The sequence below is a fragment of the Orycteropus afer genome, unplaced genomic scaffold (genome assembly GCF_000298275.1).
Source record: "Orycteropus afer afer isolate SDZICR_OR568_19922 unplaced genomic scaffold, OryAfe1.0 scaffold00016, whole genome shotgun sequence".
NCBI lineage: Eukaryota > Metazoa > Chordata > Mammalia > Tubulidentata > Orycteropodidae > Orycteropus > Orycteropus afer.
In genome coordinates this window covers 16,273,616-16,289,259 of record NW_006921603.1, presented here as the reverse complement: position 1 = coordinate 16,289,259, position 15,644 = coordinate 16,273,616, and the positions used below count along the sequence as shown (strand labels likewise).

Genomic DNA, 15,644 nt, shown 5'->3' with positions numbered 1-15,644 from the left:
ACGTGTCTCAGGAGCCCGTGTCTCTTTCAGCAGCATGTCTTCCTCAACCAGCAGTCAGAGAGAGTTCTGCCTCTAGGAGGCCTCCCTTTTGAGCCCGGCAGGGTGGTCAAACTAGCCAATTATAGCATCAGAACTCTAAGCACCTGAGAGAGAGTGGGCACCTCCCAGAACACTGTTTTGTGACACTCCCAACAGAAATACTCCAGGTGGACACCTTCAGAATCAGGAGCTCCTCAGTTGCTCATAGCAAATCCCACCTTGGAGTTTACAAAGACGTATGGGTAGAAAAGCCACACAAAGTAATTTACTACACTGCACACAATAATCCAATAAACAACTTCTTTATAATGTTGCTTCCAAAACTTTTTCTTCTTCTATAGCATTTCTGAAGTTCAGATCAAATCAAGCTGTTCTCCATGAATAAAAACAGGCAGCTTCTCACAGAGTTTAAATTGTTGTATATTTTACTATAGTTATCTTTTTATTCTGTGGAAGCACTCTACTACAGCATCTGGTTTTTAGCTTGGGTGTGTTTTTTTACTGAAATTTCAAACCAAGCTTCAAATTACCAGTTGATGGTCACATACTGTAATGAAGTTGGTGGATTAGCTGAAATTAAAACCCAGAATCCTCTTTACCACCCTTCTTTTCAGGCAGATCAATTATTTATGACCAAGTTTACCAACACTATGTTTTAATTTAGGAGGCAGTCCATGTGAAGCCAGCTATAAATAAAATAAATAGAATCTGGTTTAAGATTTTTTGGCCCTACAGAGCACTGGAAGAAGATGGGAAGAAAGTAGCAGGGGGAGAAAACAAGAGGAAAGTAAAAGGTCAAAAAGACATCAGTGTTCACTGAGTTGCTTCTATGTCAGGACCTTTCACTAAACGAATTCTTTCTTTAAAAGAGAAAAAAAAAAGCTTATCATGATTTGGGTGAAATTTTACAAAGCAAATCTATTTTACATATACATTTTGTATTACATTACGTTTACACATACATTTTGTTTTATGATGATAAGCATTACATTCCCTGCAGTGTAATAGCTCTCCTCCCACTTCCTCCCTGTGGTTATCCTCTCCCTGTGTCCTTCCTGCATATGCACTCCTGCCTCCCTAACTTTCTACCTGTGCAAAATGCTGCCCTCTGATCTCCCATGGATGACTGTTCTAAAGAATGTATCTCCGTGGTGTGGTTTCAGCTCATAGGCCTGTCTATTGTTTGGCTAAGAGTTAAGTCACAGGAGTGAGTTCAATTCTAGGCTCAAAGGGTGACATGGGGCCATCCATAGTCTCGGGGGTTTCACCAATCTCAATCCCACCAGTAAACCAGTGTTTTTTAAAATTCTGCCCCACATTTTTTCTCCTACTCTCTCCAGAATTTCCAATTTTGATTCTTTTCCGAGTGGTTAGTATTGCTGTTAGCCCCCATCTAGTTCTTCTGGTCTCAGGGCCATATAGGCTGAAATCCTCATTGTCCTTTAGTCCTTTGGACTATTTCCATGCATCTTCAATTTTCTTCACTCTTCTTTGTTCTAGATGAGGATAAGCCAATAGTTGCATCTTAGATGGCCAATCTCAAGCTTTTAGAACCCCAGTTGCTACTCAGTGAAGTAAGAGGCAGATCAATATTTTTGTGTACCAAGTTGTGCCAACTAAGCTTGATGTTCCCCATGACTGTGGTCCCCAGCCCAAAGATCCAGTGACTTATGACCTCAAAGCCCTTAGTTGTGGCTAGAAGTTATCCTATCTCTGTCCCATTAGCTGGTGGCATAGTACCTTAGGCATTTGACTGCTAACCAGAAGGCTGTCAATTCAAACTCACCAGCCACTGCTCAGAAGGAAGACTGTTGTTGTTGTTGTTATGTGCCATCGAGTCACCCCCGACTCATAGCAACCCCTCCTTGGGTTTCCGAGGCAGTATCACTACGGAAATAGGATTGCCCAACCTTCCTTCCGAGGAGTGGCTGGTGGGTTTGAACCGCCAGCCTTCTGGTTAGCAGTCAAGTGCCTTAGGCACTATGCTATACCAGAGCTCCCAGAAGGAAGACTAGGTAATCTTATTCTGTAGAGATACCACTTCAGAAACCCAAGGAGGGGTTGCTGTGAGTTGAATCCACTCAATAGCAGTGAGTATGGACATTTTTATAGCACACATAAATACATATAAATCATTAACAACCTGTGATACATTGATGACACAACTTTGCTTGCTGAAAGTGAGGATGACTTGAAGAACTTACTGATGAAGACTGAAGAATACAGTCTGCAGTATGGATTACATCTCAATATAAAGAAAACAAAAATCCTCACAACTGGACCTATAAGCAGCATTACGATAAATGGAGAAAAGATTGAAATTGAAAAAGACTTTACATTGCTTGGTTCTGTAATTGACACCAATGGAAGCAGCAGTCAGGACATCAGATGACATATAGCACTGGGGAAACTGGCTGAAAAGGACCTCTTTCAAGTGCTGAAGAGCAAAGATGTCTCCTTGAGGACTAAGGTGTGCCCGACACAGCCATGGTATTTTCAGTTGCCTCATATGCATGTGAGAGCTGGACAATGAATAAGGAAGACCCAAGAAGAGTTGATGCTTTTGAGCTGTGGTGTTGGTGAAGAATGCTGAAAGTATCATGGACTGCTAAAAGAACTAACAGGTCTGTCCTAGAGGAAGTGCAGTCAGAATGCTCCTTGAGGGCGAGAATGGCCAGACTTCGTCTCACATACTTTGGTCATGTTGTCAGAAGGGACCATTCCCTGGAGAAGGATGTCATGCTTGGTAAGGTGGATTGATAATACAGTCTTGTGTTTGCAGTAGCTACCAGACATGGCAGGGGAGGGAAGATACATAGATAGTTAAGAGATAGGTGTTGATATGGGTGAAGGGAAAAGCAATACAACAGAAGCATATGACTAGCATAATATTGCTAAAGAAAAGGAAGATATGGAGAGGTATAGATAGTAACGGTAAATACTACTGCAAACACAAGACTGTATTATCAATAATAGCTAACACTTGTCGATGGGTGAATACATAGGTAGATAGGCAAGAAGATCAGGTTTGGATAGGCAAATGGGATGATACCCATGACCATACATAGGTTTGGCAGACGATGTTGTTGTTGTTAAGTGCCATTGAATCATTTCCAACTCATAGCAACCCTATGCACAGCAGAACGAAACACTAACGGATCCTGAGCCAGCTCCACGACTCTTGCTACGCTTGAGCCCATCGCCGCCGCCACCATGTCAGTGCACCTCGTTGAGGGACTTCCCCTCCTTTGTCGACCCTCCACCTTAGCAAGCATGACATCCTTGATTTTTTATAAAAACAGACTCCAGGAATATTTGTCCTTCTGTGATAGACTTATTTACCTCAGCATAATGTCCTCCAGGGAGTTCTGGGGTAGTGTAGTGCCTAAGGCAACTGACTGCAAACCAGAAGGCTGGCAGTTCAAACCCAGCAGCCACTCCTCAGAAGGAATATTAGACAATCTGCTCCCGTAGAGATACCACCTTGGAAATCCAAGGAGGGGTCATTATGAGTCGAATTGGCTTGACAGCAGTGAGTTTGGTTTTTTTTTTTTTTTAATGTCCTCCAAAGTTCATCCACAGTATGAGATGATTCACTGATTCTTCATTAATCTTTTAAGGCTGCATAGTATTCCATTGTGTGTATGTACCATAATTTGGGTATCCATTCATCTCTTGATGGCCACATAAGTTGTTTCCATTTCTTTGCTATTGAAATTAGTGCTGTGATGAACATGGGTGTGCATGTATCTATTCATACCTTGGATCTCACCTCTTTAGGATCTATTCCTGGTAGTGGGATTGCTAGATCAATCGGTATTTCTATTTCTATCTTTTTAAGAAATTGCCATACCGTTTTCCACAGTGCCTGTACCATTTTACAGTCCCACCATCCATGTATGAGTGTTCCAATCTCTCCAGACCCTCACCTGCATTTGTTATTTTCTGTCTTACTGAACTTTGCTATTATTGCTGGGGTGGGATGCTATCTCATTACTATGTTGCTTTGCAGCTCTCTAATGGCTAAGGATCACAAGCATTTCTTCATGTATTCATTGGCTACCTGATTATATTCTTTGGTGAAGTGTCTGTTCATATCTTTTACCCATTTTTTATTTTATTTTATTTTATTGTGATTTGTGTGAAGATTTACAGAGCAAATTCACTTTCCATACAGCAGTTCACACACACTTTGTCTCATGACATTGACCACAGTTTACCACAATACAACAGCTCCTCTCCCACTCCCTCCCCACAGTAACCTCTTCCCTGTGTCCATCCCTCCATGCACTCCTGCCCCCTGAGCTGTCTCCCTGTGCATAAGCAGGCCTTCTTTCTCCCAAGATTGTTCTCTCCAAGGAGAGTATCTACTTGAGGTAAATGTTCAACTCATATGCCTGTCCTTTGCCTGGCTGGAAACCACAGGTGTGGGTTCAATTCCAGACTTGAAGGGCAGTTAGGGGTCATAATCTCAGTGGTTCCACCAGGCTCTATCGGACCAGCAAACCTAGTCCCCATCCCCCCCCTTTTTTTTTTCTTGAGGTTAAATTTTGAAGAGGGAGTTTTAGAAATATCTTTATAAATTGAGGAAACACTAAATACAGGTAGGTTCTAAGGGAAAATGTGAAGCTCAGCGTAGTTAATTGGGCAGATTGGCATGGCCAGGCAGGAGGTTTCTTTTATCAGCTTTCCCAGCCTCTGTATTTTCTTGTTGGATGTATGCTAAAGGGATGGTGCAAAGTGACCACAGCAAAGGTGTGGGCCAAGGGCTGGGTAGAATGTGCAGCAGAGACTCAGATGTAGGTTGCTGTATACTTCAGTGTTCCCAGGACAGTCCCTGTATTTCCATCCTTTCCCATTAGTGTCCTCTGTTACCCTCAAGAGGGTCCCAATTTGTACCATTATTGACATAGTTATCTTCCTCAGAGGCCCATGCCCCGAGTGAGCACTGAGGGAGGCCAAGTCATCAATGGAACATCACTGATCTTTTACCCATTTTTGAACTGGATTGTTTGTCTTTTTGATGTTGAGGTACTGAAGTTTTCTATAAATTTGAGAGATAAGTTCCTCGTCAGATATGTCATTGCCAAATATTTTTTTCCCAAAACTGCAAGTTCTCTTTTCACTCTTTTGGAAAAGTCTTTTGATGAACATAAGAATTTAATTTTCAGAAGGCCCCAGTCATCTAGTTTTTCTTCTGCTGTTTGTACATTTTGGATTATGCTCAACAATCTATTTATGCCATAAATTAAGGTCCCTAACTTTGCCCCTATTTTATCTTGAATGAACTTTATAGTTTGGGGCTTTGCATTTAGGTCATTGATCCATCTTGAGTTCATTTTTGTGTATGGTGTGAGGTATGGATTTTGTTTAATTTTTCGACAAATGGATATCCAGTTTTGCCAGCACCACTTGTTAAAGAGAATATCTCTTCCCCTTTGAATGGGTTTCAGCCCATTGTCAAAAATCAGCTTTCTAGAGGTGGATGGGTCTATTTCTAGATTCTCAATTCTGTTCCACTGGTCTATGTGTCTACTGTTGTACCAAGATAAGGTTGTTTTGACTACTGGAGCTGTATAATAGTTTGAGACTAGATGTTTTCATTTTATGCTTACTTAATTTTACATAATTTCATTTAATTCTCACAACCATGTGGAGCAGATATTACATTCCCCTTATTTAAGATTGATAAGCTGAATTCAGAAACCTAAATTGTTTATCTTGGATCACAGAGTAATTAGAAAACCAATATTTAGCCTGAGAGTTGTCTGCTTCCAAGGCCGGAACACTTTCTTCTCTATCAGATGAAATAACATATTTTGAAATCTAAATTGTTTCAGGATCTTCAAGACAACAAAAAATTAAATAATGCTTCCACAGTATAACATGAATAACAACAATTTCAACTGTTTCTGAGAACCTCAAAATGGTGTGAGGTCATCACCATTACACTTAAGATGCACTTGTACAGATGCATTTTTAAGATGACACTGTATAGGCAGAACAATAAGAAACCAGAATGTAGATCACTTGAAAGAGGATGAAGTCACTTCTAAAAGCAAAACAAAAGGCACAGAATGTTAAGGATTCAATAGTCTCTTACCTGCTGAACTTCACTTTCTCCATTTGAGATTTTCTCAGTGTATACAAAGGAGTTGAATATCCGCTGAAACAAAAAGAAAATGAACAAACATTAGATTTTCTAAATAAGACAGCCATTTTCTTTAGAGGGGTGTGTATGAATAATTTGTTTTCAACACAAATAGAATCAAATAGAAAAAATTTAATTAAGATACGGTAATTTTACACAGAGAAATCCACATATCAGCCAAAGTCAATCACACTTACATAAGCAATACCCAGCCACTTCTACAGTGAAATAAACCAGATGTTACACTGTATTTTTTTCATTTTCAAAAATACATTTAATTATAGATTTCCGCAGCTCATGCCATTTTATCCAGCTGGTATAATCTGACAAAGTTGTGTTTCTCATTTAAATCCTGTGCTCCCTGAAGGCTGTAATTGTTTACAGATACTAAAATCTGTAATGTAATAAAGCTCTTTAAAAAAGAGTCTTTCCATAGTTTCTCATGTCCCTGTCCAGTCAATACCTACCCAATATTATCTATCACTCTCGTTATCCAAGAACAAATCCCCAAGGGGAGTAACATAACAGGCCTTGCCAAATATGTGTGGCCTTGAGAGAAGATTCAGTTCTTACACACCAGAAAATATGGCAACCCTGACAAAACATTAGCCTAAACAAAGGCACACAAACACACATGCTCTTCCACTAGTCTCTGCAGTACTCACTCCTCCAAACATTGCCTGTATTTAAAATGTCTCTGTGGACCTGTGACTTTATGAAATCCCACCATTACAGACTAATCACTGAGAACTGAAGCACAAAAATCCAAAATATGTATCTGAGAGAGGCAAAAAAGAGCAGCAGCCTCCTCATTTACACTAAGGTTTTAAAGATACCCTGGAACTCTCCAAATAAGCAGGGAGTCAGATCTAGAGATGTCAGCAAAAATTTCCTTTTTCCTTTCTATCCTATTGCCAAGGGTTTGTCAGTATCTGGGATAGCTTCCCAGACAACAACACACCTGCATGGTTATGGTGAAGATGACTAGTGCCAAGTTCATCAAGGGCTGTAGAATCTAATCAAGGTGCTGGGGCAAACTTGGGAAGAACTAGGGTAGAATTGGTCTGGAAAATTATAACTAAAAATTATCATGGTGCTTCCCATCATTCTCCAATATGTCACTCACTCATTCATTCAACAGATATTTATTATCCTTTTCTTTCCTAAAAATGGCTTTGCTGAGAGAAAAAGCTTTATTGCAAATTTCTAATAATGATGTTGAGTAATATTTATTGAATGATTACTATGAGGTATGCACTGTTCTTAAGCACATTGCATCCACTTACTTAAGTCTCATAAAACACTTTTGCTATGTTATTGTTGTTGTTAAGTGCCATTGAGTCGTCTCTGACTCATAGCAACCCTATGCACAGCAGAACGAAACACCACCCAGTCCTGAGCTATGACTCTTGCTATACTTGAGCTCATCGCCACTGCCACCATGTCAATCCATCTCGTTGAGGGCCTTATCCTCTTTTGTTGACCCTCCACCTTACCAAGCATGACATCCTTCTCCAGGGAATGGTCCTTCTGACAACATGACCAAAGTATGTGAGATAAAGTCTGGCCATCTTCAACTCCAAGGAGCATTCTTGGCTGCACTTCCTGCAGGACAGACCTGTTAGTTCTTCAGCATTCTTCGCCAACACCACAGCTCAAAAGTATCAACTCTTCTTGGGTCTTCCTTATTCATTGTCCAGCTCTCGCATACATATGAGGTGATTGAAAATACCATGGCTTGTGTCAGGCACACCTTAGTCCTCAAGGAGACATCTTTGCTCTTCAGCACTTGAAAGAGGTCCTTTGCAGTCCATTTGCCTAGTGCATACATCGATTCTACAATCAATGCCAATGGAAGCAACAGTCAGGACATTAGACGACGTTTAGCACTGGGAAGGTCAACGCGAAGGAACTGTTTCAAGTGCTGAGGAGCAAGGATGTCTCCTTGAGGACTAAGGTGCACCTGATACAAGCCATGATATTTACAATTGCCTCATATGCATGCGACAGCTGGACAATGAATAAGGAAGACCAAAGAAGAGTTGATGCTTTTGAGTTGTGGTGCTGGTGAAGAATGCTAAAAGCACCATGGACTGCTAAAAGAACTAACAGACCAGGAAGTGCACCTGAAGTGCTCCTTGGAAGCAAGAATGGCCAGACTTCGTCTCACCTATTTTGGTCATGTTGTCAGAAGGGACCATTCCCTGGAGAAGGATGTCATGCTTGGTAGGGTGGAGGGTCGACAAAAGAGGGTGAGGCCTTCAACGAGATGCACTGACACAGTGGCTGTGATGATGGACTCAAGTATAGCAGGGATCATGGAGCTGGCATGGGATTGCGCAGTGTTTTATTCTGTTGTGCATGGGGTCACTATGAGTCAGAAACAACTTGACGGCACCTAATAACAACAACATACATCGCCTGATGTCCTGACTGCTGCTTCTATTGGCGTCGATTGTAGAACCAAGCAATGTGAAGTCTTTGACAATTTCAATCTTTTCTCCATTTATTATAATGCTACTTATAGGTCCAATTGTGAGGACTTTTGTTTTCTTTATATTGAGATATAATCCATATTGAAGACTGTAGTCTTCAATCTTCATTAGTAAGTGCTTCAAGTTATCCTCACTTTCAGCAAGCGAAGTTGTGTCATACTGCGTATTTCAGGTTGTTAATGATTCTTCCTCCAATTCTGATGCCACGTTCTTCTTCATACAGTCCATAACAAATTGTGGATATAATGTAACAAATTGTGGATAACACTGAGACGAATGGGAATTGAGATATAATCCATACTGCAGCTGCAGACTGTAGTCTTCAATCTTCATCAGTAAGTGCTTCAAGTCATCCTCACTTTCAGCAAGCAAAGTTGTGTCATCGGCATATCGCAGGTTGTTTCAGAGTCTCTCCTGACATCCATTTTGGTCTTTTCTTTCTTTCTTGTATTTTTAATGATATCTTGCTTTCTTCATGGATGATGTTCTGAGACATCCTCAGAATGAATAAATATGGTAAAAGGATACAACCTTGATGCATTGCATTTTTTATTTTAAACCACGCAGTGTTCCCTTTTTCTGTTTGAACAAAAGCCTCCTGGTCTATGTATAGGTTCCTCATGAGTACAATTAAGTGTTCTGGAATTCCCATTCATCTCAATGTTATCCACAATTTGTTATGATTCACACTATCAAATGCTTTTGCATAGTCAATAAAACACAAATAAACATCTTTATGGTACTCTTTGCTTTGAGCCAAGATCCATCAGACATCAGCTATGATATCCCTCGTTTCATGTCCTCTTCTGAATCCAGCTTGCACCTCTGGAAGTTCTCTGCCAATATACTTCTGCAACCATATTTGAATTATCTTCAGTAAGATTTTACTTGCATGCAGTATTAATGATATTGTTCGATAATTTCCACATTCTGTGGGATCACCTTTCTTTGAAATGGGTACAAATATGGATCTCTTCCAGTCAGTTGGCCAGGTAGCTGTCTTCCAAATCTCTTGGCATAACTGAGTGAGTGCCTCCAGCAGGGCATCCGTATGTTGAAACATCTCAATGGGTATTCCGTCAATTCCTGGAACCTTGTTCCTTGCCAATTCCCTCAGCGCAGCTTCAACCTCTTCCCTCAGTATCACTGGTTCTTGAACATATGCCACCTTCTGAAATGAATAAACATCAACCAGTTCTTTTTGGTACAGTGACTCTGTGTATTCCTTCCATCTTCTTTTGATGCCTTCTGTATCATTCAATATTTTGCCCATAGATTCTTTCAATATTGCAACTCGAGGCTTAAATTTTTTCTTCAGTTCTTCCAGCATGAGAAATGCTGAGTGTATTTTTCCCTTTTGGTTTTCTAACTCCAGGTCTTTGTACATTTCATTATAGTAATTGGCTTTGTCTGCTCAAGCTGCTCTTTGAAATCTTCTGTTCATCTCTTTTATCTTCCCATTTCTTCTATTTGCTTTAGCTACTCTTCACTCAAGGTCAAATTTCAGAGTCTCTTCTGACATACATTTTGGTCTTTTCTTTCTTTCTTGTATTTTTATTGACCTCTTCCTTTCTTCATGAATGATGTTCTTGATGTCATCCCACAATTCTTCTGGTTTTTCAGTCATTGGTGTTCAATGCATCAAATCTATTCTTTAAATGGTCTCTAAATTCAGGAGGGATATATTCAAGATCGTATTTTGGTTTCTGTGGACTTGTTTTAATTGTCTTCAACATCAAGTTGAACATGCATATGAGCAGTAGATGGTCTGTTCCACAATCAGCTTCTGGCCTGGTTTTGGTTGAAGATATTGAGCTTTTCCATCGCCTCTTTCCACAGATGTAGTCAGTCTGATTCTTGTGTACTCCATCTGGCGAAGTCCACGTGTATATTCACCGTTTGTATTGTTGAAAAAATATATTTGCAATGAATAAGTTGCTGGTCTTTCAAAATTCTATCATGCAACCGTCAGCATTATTTCTGTCACTGAGGCCAAATTTTCCAACTACCAGTGATTCTTCTTTGTTTCCAACTTTTGCATTCCAATCATCAGTGATAAGCAACACATCTTGATTGCATATTCAGTCAATTTCACACTGCAGAAGTTGATAAAAAATCTTTAATTTCCTCATTTTTGGCTTTGGTGGTTGGTGCATAAATTTGAATAATAGTTGTATTAACTGGTCTTCCTTGTAGCTGTATGGATATTATCCTATCACTGACAGCACTGTATTTCAGGACAGATCTTGAAACATCTTTTGTGATGATCAATGCTATGCCATTCTTCTTCAATTTGTCATTCCCAGCATAGTAGATCATATGGTTGTCTGATTCTAAATGGCCAAAACAGGTCCATTTCAGCTCACTAATGCCTAGGATACCAATCTTTATGTGTTCCATTTCATTTTTGACAACTTCCAATTTTTCTAGATTCATACTTCATACATTCCATGTTCCAGTGATTAACTGATGTTCGCAGCTGTTTCTCCTCAATTTGACTCATGCCATGTCAGCACATGGAGGTCCTGAAAGACTTACTTTATCCATATCATTAATGTTGGTTCTACTCTAATGATGCAGCTCTTTCCCAGTCTTATTTTGAGTGCCTTCCAACCCAAGAGGCTATTCCTGCACTGTGTTGGACAATGTTTGCAAGCTATTCATAAAGTTGCCCAGTAATGTCTGATACCTTTCTCTGCTATTCATAAAGTTCTCCCTGGCCAATTTTTGAGAAGTGGATGGCCTCCTCCTTTTTCCTAGTCTGTCTTAGTCTGTAAGCTGGTTGAAACCTGTGCACCATGTGAAACTCTGTTGCCATCTGAAACACCAGTGGCACAACCTCAAGCCTCATAGCAACGTACAATCCTCACAGGATGACAAACTGACATGACAGGAAAGTTTGTCTCCCTTAGCTGTTGGAAACCTCTGCACCCTCCTCTTACCTACCTGAAACGTACCACTCTGTGGTCCCTGGCCACTCATGGTCCCTCCCTTTCCTGGCTCTAAGGGGCTTGGGGCCTAGCTTTGCCTCCCCAAGCCCCCTAGAGCTTTTGCTATAGATAACATTATTATCAACATTAGATAGAGGAGGACACTAAAGCATATTTACTGAGGGCCTAATTCAAGGAAAATCATGTGTCTCACATGCATATATTATTTTATCATTATACAAATTTACCATGGCTTTGGAGATGAAAAACTAAGACAGTGAGAGGTTAAGTGACTTACCCAAAGTCACTTGGCAAAGTTGGGATTTGAACCCAGGCACTGTAACTCCACATCTGGTGCTCTTATCTCTATTGCTTCTTAGGAACTTGCTACTTTATTGCTTGACACATATTAAGGGGCGGGACCCTCGACAGGGTTTCATACCCAAATATAATGCAAATCAAAATCCCTTACTGTAATCCCAAAATTTTAAAAGCTCTGAAAATCAAAAGTTTTTGTCTTTTGTCACCAAAACATTATGCAACTATAATGTCTTTGGCGGTAATTCCTAACTTGAACTGATACATATTTATAGTCTTTATTAAACCCATTTAGTGTGATATTCATTAATTTTGCTGCAGAAGTATTAATGCATTTGATTATAAGGATCTGCTCCAGATATCACTGGGGATGCTTTATGTTCAAGGAGCATAAGGATTCTGAACGCTAAAGTAAGTACACAGTATTTCATAAAAAGGATTATAAATGTAGACTTCCATTCTATAATTCCCAATACCCAGTGTTCTGGTGAACACCATAGTTGATTAGATTCTAAGGCTCTTAGGAGCTATACTCTACTAATATCGAATGCACCCAGCAGCTACATTGAAGAAGGTCTGTTGTGATCTACTTCTATTATGATAACAGACAAGAAAATTGAGAACCCAGAAGTAAATCCATCCACCTATGGACAGCTGGTCTTTGAAAAAGGCCTAAACTCCTTAAACACAGAAGAGGTAGCTTTGTTTTGTTTTAATAAATAGTGCTGGCAAAACTGGATATCCATTTGTAAGAAAATGAAACAGACCCATATCTCACACTATATACAAAAATGAACTCAATTTGGGTCAAACACCTGAATATAAAACCTAAAACCATAAAGACCATCAAAGAAAAAATAGGGACAAACCTAGGGGTCCCAATTCAGGGCATAAATAACACTATTGAACATAACTAAAAACATACAAACACCATAAGACAAGAGCTGTCCTAAAAATTAGGTACTTTCATGCATCAAAAGATTTCACCAAAAGAGTAAAAAGAGAACCCACAGGCTGGGAAAAAACTTTTCACAACAACATACTACACAAGGGGCTAATATCTAAAATTTACAGAAAACTTAACTTTAAAATGACACTTTAATGACAAAAAATTAAAAAAAAAAAAATAATCCAATTGAAAAATAAGCAGAGGACATGAGCAGACACTTCACCAAAGAAGCCATTCAGGCAGCTAAAAAACACTTGAAGAAATGCTCACAATCATTAGCCATTAAAGAGATGCAAATCAAAACAATGACCTATCGTTGCACCCCAGCAATATAGCAAAGGTCATCAAGACAGAACAAAACAAGTATGATGAGGATGTACAGAAATTGGAACTCTCACACTCTGCTAAGTGGGACTAAAATCATACAACCACTGTGGAAAATGGTATGACTCTTCCTTAAAAAGTTGTAAACAGAAATACCATTTGATCCAGCAATCCTATTACTAAGTATATATCCTAACAAAGTGAGAACCAGGACACAAATAGATCCATGCACACCCACATTCATCACGGTACTATTCACAACAGCAAAGCGATAGAAACACCTAAGTGTGCCCATCATCAGATGAATGGAAAACCAAACTATAATACATACACACAATGGATACTAAGCAACATTAGAGAATAACGAAGAATCTGTGAAACACCTCAAAACGTGGATGAACTTGGAGGACATTATGCTGCATGAAATAAGTTAATCACAAGGATATGGTATGAGTCCACTATTATAAAAAGTCAAGGAAAGGTGTACACACAGAAGGAAATTTTCTTTTTTGGTCACTGGGGATGGGATAGGAGGGGAGGGAAGGAAAAATTGCTAGCTAGGTAAGAGACATACATTAATTTGGGTGAAGGGAAGGGCAATATACCAAAATCAGGTGATCAGCACAGTATCATTAAGGAAAAGGAGAGGTGCACAAGCGGCACAGACAACAGAAGTAAATATTATTACATACACAATATTGCATTATTAATAATAACAAACATTAATCTATGGGTAAATATATAGGTAGACAGGCAAGATGCTCAGGTAACATAGGGAGAATGCAGAAAGAGCGCTGTTACATTGTGGGATTGCAATCAATGTCACGAAACAAAACGTGTATGAACAGTTGAATAGAAAATCAATTTGCTCTGGAAACTTTCACCCAATCCACAAGGGGGAAAAATGGGCAAAGGACATAAACAGATACTTTACAGAAGAAGACACCCAGGCAGTTAACAAAACAGACGAAGAAATGCTCATGATCACTGGCCATAAGAGAGATGCAAATCAAAACAACATTGAGAAATGTAACGAGTATCAGAAAACACGCATGAACTGTTGAATGCAGAACAAATCTGCTTTGTAAAATCTCACCCAAATCAGAATAAAAAGTTTTTCTTTAAAAAAAAAAAAAAAAAAACAGAGAGAGATCACCCACCCCCAGCACAAATAGTATAAGTTCAAAAAAACAGAAAACAACAAATGTTGGCAAGCGTATGAAGAGACTGGAACCCTCGTATACTGCTGATAGGGCTGTAAAAATGGTACAACCACTATGAAAAATGGTATAAAGCTTCCTTAAAAAGCTGGAAATAGAAATACCGTATGACCCAGCAATTCCACTACTAGATACATATCCTAGAGAAATAAGAGCCATGACACAAACATATATACACATCCATGTTCAATGCAACACTATTCACAATAGCAAAAAGAAGCAACCCAAATGTCCATCAACGGAGGAACAGATCCACAAACTATGGTACAGGCACATAATGAAATACTTAAAAAAACCTCAAACTCCCTGCTATCAAGTCGGATTCGACTCATAGCGACCCCTCCTGGGGTTTCTGAGGCAATATTACTACAGAAGTAGACTGCCCAATCTTCCTTCCCAGGAGTGGCTGGTGAGTTTGAACTGCTAGCCTTCTGGTTAGTGGTCAAATGCCTTATGCACTATGCCACCACAGCTCCTAATGAAATACTACGTAACATTATTTAAAGACTAATGATAGGGCAAGATGGTGGACTAGGCAGAAAGACTGCACAGACCCTCTTCAACAAAGAAAAGGGAAAACAATTAACACAGACACAGAAAATAATCCTGGACCCCTAAGCCTTGAAGGGAAGGATATAGAAGTGGACTAAACCCCACTAGTAGAAGAATTTGAATGAAAATACCAAAAAAGGAGACATAAAGAGCTGCGGTCTGGCAGCGATCCCGGGCAATCCTGATGGCACAGACAGCTTGGAGATTCCCGAATGCTGGTAGGACTTAAGAATTAACCTAAAAATCAGCCCTCGTAGCCCAAGGACTGCATGGAGGACTACTCCGGTAGCTGGGGAATAAATGGAGAAGGTGAAGAGAAAGGCAGGCTGAGCTGTTGACTTCTGCCAGTCCAGAGGGCGCCATCATTTTGAAGGTCTAAAAGCAGCTTGACTATTCTGGATATTTAAAGAGACAGCGCTCTTGCAGATTCCTGGGGCTTAAGAACACATTCTGCTTTCCAACAATCCCAAGAACCCTCCGGACCTGCAACACTGAAAAGGTACAACATTATTCTTGTTATTCTCTCTATTATGCTCTTGTTATTCTTATACCCCACACCCGCTTGGTGAATGGAGGTGCGGCCATCCCCCACTCCAACCTACCTTCTGGGCCCACAGGAGCTCCAACACAGTCTGTGTGCTCAGACGGAGCCTGGGTGCCCTGCCC

General features: G+C 39.9%; 1 protein-coding gene across 1 annotated transcript in view; it reads right to left on the bottom strand.

The window, feature by feature from the left end:
- CACHD1 (cache domain containing 1) overlaps positions 1-15,644 on the bottom strand; it is a 345,168-nt gene that overhangs the window by 196,219 nt on the left and 133,305 nt on the right. Inside the window, exon 2 of the mRNA XM_007959187.2 lies at positions 6,143-6,205. Coding sequence (XP_007957378.1) covers positions 6,143-6,205 — 63 coding nt within the window. The remainder of the gene's footprint in view (positions 1-6,142; positions 6,206-15,644) is intronic.